This window comes from Entelurus aequoreus, linkage group LG15 (genome assembly GCF_033978785.1).
Source record: "Entelurus aequoreus isolate RoL-2023_Sb linkage group LG15, RoL_Eaeq_v1.1, whole genome shotgun sequence".
NCBI classification, from domain to species: Eukaryota; Metazoa; Chordata; class Actinopteri; order Syngnathiformes; family Syngnathidae; genus Entelurus; species Entelurus aequoreus.
The window spans coordinates 23,338,029-23,352,044 of NC_084745.1; the positions used below are offsets into that span (position 1 = coordinate 23,338,029).

Below are 14,016 nucleotides of genomic sequence, written 5' to 3' on the forward strand. Positions count from 1 at the left end.
TTCAGAAACCCACTGTCAGTAACTACAGTTGGTCGCTACATCTGTAAGTGCAAGTTAAAACTCTCCTATGCAAGGCGAAAACCGTTTATCAACATCCAGAAAGGCAGTCGGCTTTGCTGGGCCTGGGCTCATCTAAGATGGACTGATACAAAGTGGAAAAGTGTTCTGTGGTCTGACGAGTACACATTTCAAATTGTTTTTGGAAACTGTGGACGTCGTGTCCTCCGGACCAAAGAGGAAAAGAACCATCCGGATTGTTCCAGGTGCAAAGTGTAAAAGCCAGCATCTGTGATGGTATGGGGGTGTATTAGTGCCCAAGACATGGGTAACTTACACATCTGTGAAGGCGCCATTAATGCTGAAAGGTACATACAGGTTTTGGAGCAACATATGTTGCCATCCAAGCAACGTTACCATGGACGCCCCTGCTTATTTCAGCAAGACAATGCCAAGCCACGTGTTACATCAACGTGGCTTCATGGTAAAAAAGTGCAGGTACTAGACTGGCCTGCCTGTAGTCCAGACCTGTCTCCCATTGAAAATGTATGGCGCATTACGAAGCCTAAAATACCACAACGGAGACCCCCAGACTGTTTAACAACTTAAGCTGTACATCAAGCAAGAATGGGAAAGAATTCCACCTGAGAAGCTTAAAAAATGTGTCTCCTCAGTTCCCAAACGTTTACTGAGTGTTGTTAAAAGGAAAGGCCATGTAACACAGTGGTGAACATGCCCTTTCCCAACTACTTTGGCACGTGTTGCAGCCATGAAATTTTAGTTAATTATTATTTGCAGAAAAAAATAAAGTTTATGAGTTTGAACATCAAATATATTGTCTTTGTAGTGCATTCAATTGAATATGGGTTGAAAAGGATTTGCAAATCATTGTATTCCGTTTATATTTACATCTAACACAATTTCCCAACTCATATGGAAACGGGGTTTGTAATAAACAGTGGTGCGGTGAGAGGTGGTCAGCGTGGTCATGGAGCTCTGTGCCGTTATACAGTGGCCTCTGGCGTGGGCAGTGCTGAAGCCCCTTTATAAGGCTTAACGAGGCAAGCCGCTGTTGCTTTTTTTATGCTACAGTATGTGAAAATGCTTAATTTGATATGTAGCAAAGTCTGCTTTTTAAAAGTTAATATCAACGATTGCTGGCACGGCCACTCTACCAAACTTCGCCACGCCGTCCCCACACAGGGTTGTCGTATATTAGGGTCAATACTGTAATTCAACAATAAAATATCTTTATGACTATGGTTGTGGTTTATGCTACACTGCATTATTCATACTATTTTGGTTAACATACTATGCAAAATAAGTGTGAATCATATTGATTACATTATCATTTAAAATAAAAATGTGCTTCTTTAAAAATAAGTATTATTATTTTTGTTAAGGCATGATTTTTGATATGGCTCTTCTGTTGAATCTCATGTGATGTCTAATTGTCCATAATGAAGTGGCCGGCGAGTGTTGTCACAACACGGCTAAAAGCTACGCATTAGTAAATAGCTTTGTATTTTTTATGCAAATGCACGCCTAAGCTACACCACACACAGAGACCATAATATGCGAGCCCATTACTTAATGAGCCGTCTCGCAAAAATAATTTACCTCGAAGCAGAGTGATGAGCAGGATGTTGCGCTGCGCGAGGGCGTTCCTCAGAGACGGATCAGCATACACTAGCTTCCTCAGGATACACAAACACGGCTCCAGCATGCAATCCAAGCTCTGTGTGAACAAACATTGCAAGGGTAGCCTCACACGTATTGTACAAGTGTGATTGAGCACAATTGGACAAATAGCACCTGCAGACAGGTCATTGTATGTCTGCTTCAATGTAGCCAAACAGGCCTGGGCACAGTGTCTGATTCAAAAGAATGACCGGCAGGAGCTGGAGGGCAAAAATCACAGCCGACTGGGGCCTGTCTGACACTGTTAATACAGGCCACTTAATCCTTCTATCATTCACGCCTCAGTGGGTCTCCTTGACATCCACTGGCAACATATGAACTCATGTGTGCGCATCAACGAGGTCGTGTAGAGGCAATTATTGTTGACTGCACACACCAGCGCAGCATTCCTTCCATCTGGCTTCAAGTTCACAGTGTTTATCTGTTTATTATTTTAGGAAAGCAAGTTTTTTTTTTTACCTTGTTGCCGTTGACGCTACCGATAAGGAAAGAAATGGCTTTGTCTGTTATTCCGAAATTCTTCAGAAATGGATGCATTGTTGTGTCTGCAGAGAAGGAAAGAAACAAACATACTGGTCTTAAACAGAAGCACACGTTTTAGCTATTGTTTCAAATCAACAGTAGTGGGATTGGTGTGTGTGATTGATGTCATCTGATCATTATAATTCAATACAACTCAAAATAAAACTTTGATCAAGCTTTTTTATGTCCTGTTTTCTTTTCTGTTGAACTTTAAAGGACTGTCGGTGTTTCGATTTGACGACTTGTTCACTCTCACTCATAAACACATTATAATGCAGCTGGTCTGTGGCTGTGCCAGCAATCGGAGTGTTGCTGGTTACTGGGGTTCAATCCCCACCTTCTACCTTCCTAGTCACGTCCGTTGTGTCCTTGGGCAAGACACTTCACCCTTTGCCTCTGATGGCTGCTGGTTAGCGCCTTGCATGGCAGCTCCCGCCATCAGTGTGTGAATGTGTGTGTGAATGGGTAAATGTGGAAATACTGTCAAAGCGCTTTGAGTACCTTGAAGGTAGAAAAGCGCTATACAAGTATAACCCATTTATCATTATTTATTTATGTCTGCCAGAGAATAAGAAGACAAAGCAGAAAGGTTCGGTGTTGCCTTTGTCGCTATATTTAGCGAGTAATCAAACCCTTTTAGGTTCTCTCTTTTTTTTTTTAAGCGACGATCTATAAATCTACTGGAGACTTTTGGACACTCTGAAATGAAAGCACAAATCGCTCTTCTAGACAAGTACTGGCTGCTACTGTAACTCCACTGCCATCTAATATAGAATTTTTATTTTTTTTCTTTAAAAAGATAAAAGTACCGTAATTTCCGGACTATAAGCCGCTACTTTTTCCCCTCGTTCTGGTCCCTGCGGCTTATACAACGGTGCGGCTTATTTACGGCCTGTTCTTCTCCGACACCGACGAAGAGGATTTCTGTGGTTTTAGTACGCAGGAGGAAGACGATGACACAATGATTAAAGACTGACTTTTCATATACCGGTAGGCTGGTTATTTTGATAACATACAGGTGAGCACTTTGTATTACTTTGCACCGTTGTATTATTTGTACTCTGCACGAATGCTGTTCGCCATGTCAAAGATGTGAAAGTTTGATTGAATGATTGAAAGATTTATTGTTAATAAATGGGACGCTTTGCGTTACCAAACAGTCATCTCTGTCCCGACAATCCCCTCCGTGGTAGCAGGAACCCCTATATACTACGGTAATTAAGATTAAAGATTAAAGTACCAATTATTGTCACACACACACTAGATGTGGTGAAATTTGTCCTCTGCATTTGTCCCATCCCCTTGGGGAGCAGTGGGCAGCAGCGGCGCCGCGCCCGGGAATCATTTTGGTGATTAAACCCCCACTCCAACCTACCGATCTCAGGGCGGACACTCTAACCACTAGGCCACTGAGATGGTTACACATCAAAACCCTGCAGCTTATAGTCGGGTGCGGCTTATATATGGAGCAATCTGTATTTTCCCCTAAATTTAGCTGGTGCGGCTTATAGTCGGTGCGGCTTACAGTCCGGAAATTACGGTAGTTTTAAACATATTTGTTTTGGTTTAAACATTTTCGCACACAACACATGGCTAATTGCAAATTCAACCATTAGGTGACCCCCACCCGGAGCGCTATATATAGATTGCAGTCCTGACAGCATTTTATGAAAAGGTATATCATAACTGAGAACAATTATCCAAACAAAAAATTATTCTAGGGGGGAGATAATTGTTGTGATGGACGCTCACCAAATTAAACAAATCGTTACATAATGGCTTGGCCTGGAGGACTTCGGCACGCAAATAAAACGGTGCATCCTGAAAAGAAAGCGGGTTGAAGATGGTCCATAAAACATAATTTATGCAACATTTTAACCAAAGCACCACCATTACATGTAATGTAGACCACAAGGAAGTGTTTTGAATGTAGAACAAAATCATAGTAAGACCCCCTTTAAAGTAACAGTCAAGTGGAAAAAAAGGTTGCCTCTATATTGAAGCTATTATCACATATATATTGGATTTATGACACCAAAAGGCTTACAAAGTTTGCGAGTAAATAGATATGATCAAAATAGTATCAATCTCATGGAGATTCCCGAGCCATTTTTAGAGATAATGAGCTAGCCAGACATGTCATCACGTGACGTAGCGTTAGGAACCACATATCCCTTCATCAACAATACAACAATGCAAATCATTCAGACTTTGCGAGAGCCAATAACAATTACTTTGGGAAAAACTATGATGCAGAACCTTATATTTTTGAGGATGAGCTACAAGTTTTAGAAGCTCTACTAAACAGATACAGTTTTAAACACTAAGCATAATGGCAGTATTGCTAAGTGCTAAACAAGAAATACAAACTACAAACATAGTAAAATGATAGCTTACTGTACAATGTCTGCTCTTACTTCGATGACGACTGATAAGATGTCCATATCATTCCGTTTATATGAAGAATCAATCATAATGCACGCCAAGTGTTAACAAGTAACAGTCTCCCTGCAGACACTGTCTTTGGTTGTGTGTGTTTGTCTCCATCTCTGTGTATAAATTGAATGTCACAGATGAACAACTTCTAGATTTATGGCTAAATACTCCTAATTTCCAGATGAGAGGCATGATTTATAATCTAGAATAACTTTGACGAGCAGAGATGCGATGATGCGGGAGCAGCAGGACATCGCTGCCAGCTCACAATAAAGGCAGCAAAGGGCTTGTTAGCAATCAAAATGTTATCAATTTGTCTGCGTTAGCGCTTTTAAAAACAACATTGGTAATATTTGGTCAATATTCAGGTCACGATGTGTATGAAGAGTATTGTTAGAGGGTTTTGTGGGCAAAATAGAGAGCCTCATTGACTACATTGTTAGCATACTTTATATGTATTTACTTATTTACGACTTAGAATGCATAAAAAAATTAAAACATAACTGTTCATGTCTTATATAGGGATTTTGAATGATCGACAGCACATCTCTCCCTAATTTTTACATATTGCGTTACTCCAGTGACGTCAATCTACGGAAATTACTGAAGACATTCGGAGTGGAATATTCAAAATGGCTGATGGAATTTGTGGCATTTTGTGATGTTTAAATGGTATTTTCACATACTTTGAGGATTGTAAATACAATTGGATATGGTTTAATGGATACAATGAAACACAAGTATATAAAGTCAATTTGTTTTTCCACTTTACTGGTACTTTAAAAGGGCTGTTTGCAACCTTTACGCCCAGAGGGCGCTAACTTTCCAAAGTGTTTTAAGCATTATATCCCACCCTTTTACGGCTTTTAGTACGTAATGACGTAAACTACGCCCGTACGTAACACGTGCAAGCACATTAGATTTGTGTAATCAGTTCAAGCCTGCAGTATTATATTTCTTTGCCACTGCAATCTGCTGCATTGTTTTTAACTTCAAGACTGTGATGAGAGCAAGAAAAAGAGAGAGAGAGTTGTCAAACCAATTTAGAGAGAGTAAGGGCCCAGGAAGTAACCAGTCAGCAGTTTTTCTTGAAAAACATAAAATGCTTTCTCTGGTTTGACAGCGCTCACGCATAAGGTAGGAAGCGCAGATGTAAACTAAAAGGTATTATTTATGAAATATACTGAAGTGTAAGGATTTTTTTTCAATAGGGAATGCTAACCTTGCAGAACCACAGACAGTTGCTCGGCAGAAGATCTTCTCAGCGGCATGTCAACAGTGTCTGAGGACAGTAAACAGAAGAGCTTCTCCACCGACTCCACCTTATTAACATCAAACATAAGATGCCACAAGTTGTAAGGATTTGGCATGCATTTCATAATCGTTCAATATTATCTGTTTTTTTTTTCAACAAAATGTAAAGCAACAGCGGTAAACAACAATGAGTGAAAGGCTTTGACCTAAAACATTTATCTCAATGCACAATACGTTTTTGTATCTTGGAGTAATATGAGCCTGTCAACATGTGACAACTTTTCAAAAGTCTCAGCTGATAGCCAAATGTGAATTTTAGTTGTTTTTTTACTGAGAAATTACACAAAAATTGCAAAGAAATATTGAATTTAAGAGACTATATTTGCATATGTTTTTAATATTGGGTAATATTATTGAGTTGTTAAATTAACAGATAATTTGGGAGTCCAGTCTATCTAGAATCCAACAGACAGTGATAGGGGGATTTATTGTGTTGTTCCAGCCAAAGGACAGCCATCTACCAATTAAAAAAGTATAACAACAAAAATTATTTTGGCCATAAAGTCTAAAAAAGGGGTGTCCAAAGTGAGGTCTGTGGGCCATTTGTGGCCCTCAGCTCAAGTTTTATTGGCCCACAGCATATTGTCGAAATACAATTAAACCAAAAAACAGAACAAAAAAATGTAATTTAATATTTAGATTCTTATAATACACTTTGTAACTTACAACACAAACCTAACACCAAATTATGTCTTTAAGTATGTTAAATGTTTGTAAATTACTGTTTTTTTATAATATGGCCATGCATGCTTTGACTTTTCAGTATGCGTCCCTTGGTGGAAAAGGTTTGAGACCCCTAGTCTAAACATACATACACAAATACAGTACATACACTCAGGGTACATACATCCACACACACATTCAGTGTACAAACATACATATACACATACTGTACATACACAAGCACATATGCATACATACACTCATGCATATAATGACGTTTCATCAAACATGTAATAACGTTGTTCCCCTAGGGCAGGGGTCCCCAAACTTTTTGACTCTGGGGCCGCATTGGGTTAAAACAATTTGGCCGGAGTGTATATGTGTATATATATATATATATCTATATCTATATATAGATATATAGATACATATATATATATACACATCTATATCTATATATATATCTATATCTATATATATATATATATATATATATATATATATATATAGATATAGATATAGATATATATATAGATATCTATATATATATAGATATCTATATCTATATATATATATATATATATTCCTCACGCACTAATTGACTGAAAGAGCGTGCACTTGCCTGACACTGCAGCGCGAGCGCGATGATGTCACGTTATCGATGGGAAAAAGCATTTTTAGATATGATTTGCCTGAGCGGCTAGGAGACAAAGAGTAAAGCGTGTACCCAACGTAAAACAAACAGGAGTAAAATAAACAATTGGTAACCCCACTTAAAATGCTGCATGAGGCATTGCACATTGATATAGTTCTGTGAAAATTATTGTCTTCTGTGCAAATTTAAAGAAAGTGACCAATGTGTGATTTACTGCAGTATTGTCAGTCTTTTAAGATTCTATTTTTGGTTTGTTGAAATTGTTCGCACATTGCACAGCTTATATTTTTCTATCAATACACAGTGATGCCAAAAAGGCAGGGAGTAACTCAACCCTCTTGAATAGTTTCTACCTCAATTTGTATGGTTTGTTGAGTTAGGACAGTGTTAATATGTCGAATTGACTAATTAGGTAGTTGATACATAGAATCATTTTTATTTATGCTTTATTTTGTTTTTTGTTCAATCCTTGATTGGCAGTGATTTAAAGTTTAATTGCGTTGTAGATACACTGAGATTTAGTCTAAGTTCATTGTGTTCTTTATGGTGTTTTTGAAACTGCACTTATTTTTGTCCTCAGAATTTTCAAGTAACTTGAAGTGTTTTGTCAAGAGATTTTTCTGTAATATGTACATTTTCAGAATGTGCTTGTTCTTTTTTGGGCTAAAGTAAAATAAAACAATCTGAAGTTGTTGTAGTTGTATTTTTAAGTTATTATGCCATGATTTTACCCGTCCCGCCCACGTTGGAATAGATTTTCTTCCATGCGGCCCAGGAGCTAAAATGAGTTTGACACCCCTGATCTATACCTTCAGTAGCGACTTGCTGCTGGTGTCTAGTGACACCTCCACAGGGTGTCTGAGGCAGTAGAGACTTGGAAGCGAGGAGGTCACTGGCGGCTCCAGCTGTGGTCTGGCGCAGTTGGTGTCGCCAGCTCCACTTAAGTGAGGCAGGATATGTCGCACAGCTGCTGTTCTCACCCTGTTTACAACAAACACAAGACTTAATTGAAACCCCGCACAGGAAAATAATCAGCATGAGCACATAAATCAACTTTAGTGGTGTCAAAAAACAGCACTTTATCTTCATAATGACGGCACACAAGACGCCTCAGAAGTGAAGTATTCCTCACACAATCACTAACAAAAGCGTCAAGCAGAGCAGACAAAATCTGTTCAAAATTCACAGAGCTCATCGACTGGCCGGCTGTGAATTTCCATTTGCATCAATATTCATAGACTGGGACTGAGTAGCTGTTTTACACAGACCTCGCAGATCATTTAAATGACTTTATGATTCGATCGGCAGACAGCAACGGACAGCAAAAATGTGTCCATCACAGAAGTCTCAAGAGTGTGTCTGCTTAACTTAAAAAAAAAAAAACTACAGTTGTGCCTCCTAAGTTGAATACAACCGTTGTGTGAAGCTGGTTGACATCTAATTTGTTTTAATTGCAAAACTCTCCCACAGGAAATCATGTAAAGTGATCTAATGTGTTCCAGGCTCCAACTGTCGCCCATAATAAAACATTTATAACTATACAATTTAGGGAACATTTTAATATTCCTAATTGTTGCACATGCATAAAAAGAGGTTAACCGCTGTATAATAAAACTACAATTAAGTCAGACTATTTGCCTTTTCATGAAGCCTGACAGACAAGTAAGAAAGGGATCACAGTGTTTCTCATACATTATTTAAAGATTTGGCACAAACTGATACACCCTCGCTTATAAACATATAACAGGACGGGACTACTGTACAGTATGTGGGAATCCAACTTATCATTACAACTCCGTACAGCAGATGGAATTGTAAATATGTTTCTTAACAGATCCCAAAAGCACCTGGTCTGCCAGAGCATAAGAAGAAGTAGCACAAGCAGAGATCAGTGTTGCCAAATTAATGACAACTGAATTTAACGACCCTTCCAGATTTACCTTATCATAAAAGCGAACAGCGACATGTTCCCATTTTACTGAGGACTGGAACATGAAAGCATGCATCGATACAGATGAAAGCTTTCTTCTAAAGAATTTCTTTCTCTCTGGCACTCATCGAGGGTGGACGTTCCCCTTCCCTCTCCCTTATCTCTCCTGCTTGCTTCTTTGTCTTGTCTTAACTTTCTTGTTGCCTCTTTTTGCACTGCTCTCCAAATCTAAACATTGGAACTATTTAACTGGCCTCAACGAAATTGACAAGATCTTGGTTTTGGGGGAACCTGCTGTCGTGACGAAGCGGTTGTTGCTGGATACGCGATGGACTCTTGGGAGAAGAAGGAGTGCCGCGGGCCTGGCGACCCTTTTCTGTCGAGGACGTGAAGATATCTACCTATTCGGATTTATGACAACAGGACATCTGCTGATTGGAGTAAGCGTTGCTCTGGTTTGTCCACAAATTGGAAGTTGCTGGCAGTCTTCAAAGTACCCCAAAGCTGCCACGAATGATTGGAGGATGTGAGAAGAACTGTGGACACTTGGATAACATCGGATTGTCTGCCTCACAGGATTTTTGAGGACCAGTCATAGACAATTTAGAGCGAAAAGCAAATTTTCATTTTCACTCGCATGCAAAACATTCTAACTTGGATTGTTTCCCTGGCTTCGAGACTCTCCCGAAGGACAGTGCGGCGAAGACACAACAAACTCCCTTCTTGTCTCTCATGGACACACACCTGTTGTTGTTGACTTTGGACTTATCGGCTGCACAAGAATCAAGGCCGCGGAACAGAGACACACTGTAGGCTTACATACAAACAACATGCATCCACAAAAATATACGCCACACATACACCCCCCCAAACCAACGCCCTCGACGCAAATCCCATAGGGGTGATGGAAGGATGGTCAGCGCCGAGAGCTGCGGCCTACCACCATTACTCCGCCCCTTCCCTCTGTTGCTAGCAGTGGCGTGCTGTGACGTTCATGTCAGGTGAGGCACTGACTTTATCACAGTCAGATTTACAAACATATGAACCCTAAAGCAGTGGTCCCCAACCTTTTTGTACTTGCGGACCGGTCAATGCTTGAAAATTTGTCCCACGGACCGGGGGGTCCGTGGGACAAAGAAATACAATACGTGTCATAAAGAAATACAATCATGTGTGCTTACGGACTGTATCACTGTATCCCTGCAGACTGTATTGATTTATATTGATATATAATGTATATATTGTGTTTTTTATGTTGATTTAATTTTTAAAAAAAAACAAAAAAAATAAAAAAAAAATTTTTTTTTAACTTCTTGTGCGGCCGGTACCGGGCCACGGCCCGGTGGTTGGGGACCACTGCCCTAAAGAGTATCTTATTCACCATGTGATTGGCAGCAGTTAACGGGTTATGTTTAAAAGCTCATACCAGCATTCTTCCCTGCTTGGCACTCAGCATCAAGGGTTGGAATTGGGGGTTAAATCACCAAAAATTATTCCTAGGCACGGCGCCGCTGCTGCCCACTGCTCCCCTCACCTCCCAGGGGGTGATCAAGGGGATGGGTCAAATGCAGAGTACAAATTTCACCACACTTAGTGTGTGTGACAATCATTGGTACTTTAACTTAACTTTAACTTTACACTTACAAACTGTATCACTCAATAAAGCACATTTAATTAAAACAACGTCATTATGGTCTTACCTTTACTTATAAATGCGGGAGCGTTGTGAATGAATGAAATATGAAATCCGCGCTGCTTTCTGCAGGTGTACCTAATGTTGTGTCCCTGTTCACGGCTCCTCCGGCGCGCCGCGCGACCATTGTTGTTTTTGCACTTTTTGGCTTCTTGTTAAGTGACTTTTTTTGGGTGGATTCGGTCTTGCACGTGGAGGGTTTGGGTGTGGGCTTTGGTTGGTGTGGCGCTCCCGTTGGGCGCTCCCGTTGGGCGCTCCCGTCGGGCACTCCCGTCGGGCGCTCCCGTCGGGCGATGCATTCTGCGGCGGGAGTGTTAACCGGCACCAGGAGGCGGGGTTATGATACGAGCCTCACACAGTGTGTCTTCGCAGCAGAGTTTTATGATCGCTCAGCACTAAAAATACGTTACACACATAAAGTTGTTGACAAAATACACTGTACATTATATACCTCAGCTAACTAAACTATGGAAATGTATAATATAATTCATATAGCAATACAGTCTCACTGCACAGCAGGCCAGCAGTTAGCCGAGTCATTGTGCACAATCCATGTTGAGGGCGAGGCACAATGCAGTGACGTGCCTCAACTGGCTGCTGATCACCGCACCGTCTCTTCTCAGTATTTAAACGGCAAATGTGAAAATAAAAATAAAAATAATCTAAAACTGGTTAAGTTAAATGGAAAATAACTTTAGTATAATCACTGGATACATATAACAATTTAATGTATTTTTTTTTCTTTTTACTTTTTTTTTCTTTCCATGATGCCTCTAGTGACTGCACGCCACTGGTTGCTAGATATCTCGAGATGTATGTTGTATATGTGCTTTGCTATGGAGGCTTTTTCCCACTCCAGACTAGGCCCCCTTAGGAGCCCAGTCTAGATTGTATTTTTTTTAACTCATCCTTCCCCAGCGTTTTACCTTTTTCCCCATCTTTTACGGGGCGCCTTATGGCAACCCATCAGCGTTCCTGTTCTGTAACCCTGTACACTGTTTGTTTGTCTAATCCTGAACGGGTTTGTGCTGAAAACAAAGTTTCGTTGTACTTGTGCAATGACAATAAAGACCTATCCTATCCTAATCATATTTGGAGTTTTTTGCACTGCAAATTAGGCAATGTGACCAAACACCACAGACAGATTACAGTAAGGGCTGCAACAATTATTTGATTAATTTAATTTAAAAAAAGCTTAGATTTATATTCTGTTGTTTCGATTAATTTTTTAATGAGTAACAAATGAAAATGGATATAATCCAGACATGAAGTGCTTGAAATGTAAAATATGCAGATGGAGTTTAAGCACGGCCGTTGCAATGGAGCACACATGAGAGCGGTGGTATGTGGGTGCAGTGATCTGTGTGGAGTTTATTTTTATAAAAATGCACAGTTGTTAAAAGTGCAGTTTCAATAATCATTATGGAGGAAGAATGAAGCAGAAACATATTTGTTTACTTCAACTATTTTCCCTGAAATACGCATTGAGGCTATAAAGTCTGTTTTGTCGATTATTTGAACAAACTAAGCGAAAGATTACTCGATTACTGAAATAATTGATAGCTGCAGCCCTCATACCAGTCCTGTTGGAAACAATGAAGAAGGCATATTTTTTAAATATATATTATATAATAATTAATATTATTATAATATTATTGTATAAAGACAGTATTTTTTCCATATATACACACACACACACACACACACACAGTCGTGGTGAAAAGTTTACATACACTTGTAAAGAACATAATGTCATGGCTGTCTTGAGTTTCCAATAATTTCTACAACTCCTTTTTTTGTGATAGAGTGATTGGAGCACATACTTGTTGGTCACAAAAAACATTCATGAAGTTTGGTTCTTTTATGAATTTATTATGGGTCTACTGAAAATGTGACCAAATTTGCTAGGTCAAAAAGTATACATACAGCAATGTTAATATTTGGTTACATGTCCCTTGGCATGTTTCACTGCAATAAAGCGCTTTTGGTAGCCATCCACAAGCTTCTGGTTGAATTTTTGACCACTCCTGTTGACAAAATTTGTGCAGTTTAGCTAAATTTGTTGGTTTTCTGACATGGACTTGTTTCTTCAGCATTGTCCACATGTTCTCAATGGGGTTTAAGTCAGGACTTTGGGAAGGCCATTCTAAAACCTTAATTCTAGCCTGATTTAGCCATTCCTTTACCACTTTTGACGTGTGTTCAGGGTCATTGTCCTGTTGGAGCACCCAACTGTGCCCAAGACCCAACCTCCAGGCTGATGATTTTAGGTTGTCCTGAAGAATTTGGAAGTAATCCTCCTTTTTCATTGTCCCATTTACTCTCTGTAAAGCACCAGTTCCATTAGCAGCAAAACAGGCCCAGAGCATAATACTACCACCACCATATTTGACGGTAAGAATGGTGTTCCTGGGATTAAAGGCCTTACCTTTTCTCCTCCAAAGATATTGCTGGGTATTGTGGCCAAACAGCTCAATTTTTGTTTTATCTGACCACAGAACTTTTCTCCAGAATGTCTTATCTTTGTCCATGTGATCAGCAGCAAACTTTAGACGAGCCTTGAGGTGTCACTTCTGGAGCAAGAGATTCCTTCTTGCATGGTACCCTCTCAGTCCATGGCGATGCAAAACACGCTTGACTGGACACTGACACCTGTGTTCCAGCAGCTTCCAATTCATTGCAGACCTGCTTTTTGGTGCTTCTCGGTTGACTCTTGATCATCCTGACCAGTTTTCTCTCAGCAGCAGGTGATCTTCCTGATCGTGGCAGTGACAAAACTGTGCCATGCACTTTATACTTACGAACAATTGTCTGCACAACTGCTCTTGGGACCTTAAGCTGCTTTGAAATGGCTCCAAGTGACTTTCCTGACTTGTTCAAGTCAATGATTAGTTTTTTCAGATCTGTGCTGAGTTCCTTTGACTTTCCCACTGTCGCGTTTATAACCGAGTCTAATGACTGCATCACATGAGCCCTATTTAAATGGTCTTAGAGAAGTCAACAGGTGTCATCAATCATCATACACATGAAGTTAAGAGGCCATGTCATGAAGCTAATTTCATTTGATTGTAACTTTTCTACATCACCAAAATTGATCCAGCAGAT

The 14,016-nt window shown here is 39.8% G+C and overlaps 1 protein-coding gene across 1 annotated transcript in view; it reads right to left on the reverse strand.

Annotated features, from left to right (window-relative positions):
- rttn (rotatin) overlaps positions 1-14,016 on the reverse strand; it is a 127,606-nt gene that overhangs the window by 84,719 nt on the left and 28,871 nt on the right. Inside the window, exons 18-21 of the mRNA XM_062021083.1 lie at positions 8,098-8,269; positions 5,879-5,978; positions 2,158-2,243; positions 1,618-1,735 (exon numbers count right to left, since the gene is read on the reverse strand). Of these exons, the coding sequence (XP_061877067.1) occupies positions 1,618-1,735; positions 2,158-2,243; positions 5,879-5,978; positions 8,098-8,269 (476 nt within the window). The remainder of the gene's footprint in view (positions 1-1,617; positions 1,736-2,157; positions 2,244-5,878; positions 5,979-8,097; positions 8,270-14,016) is intronic.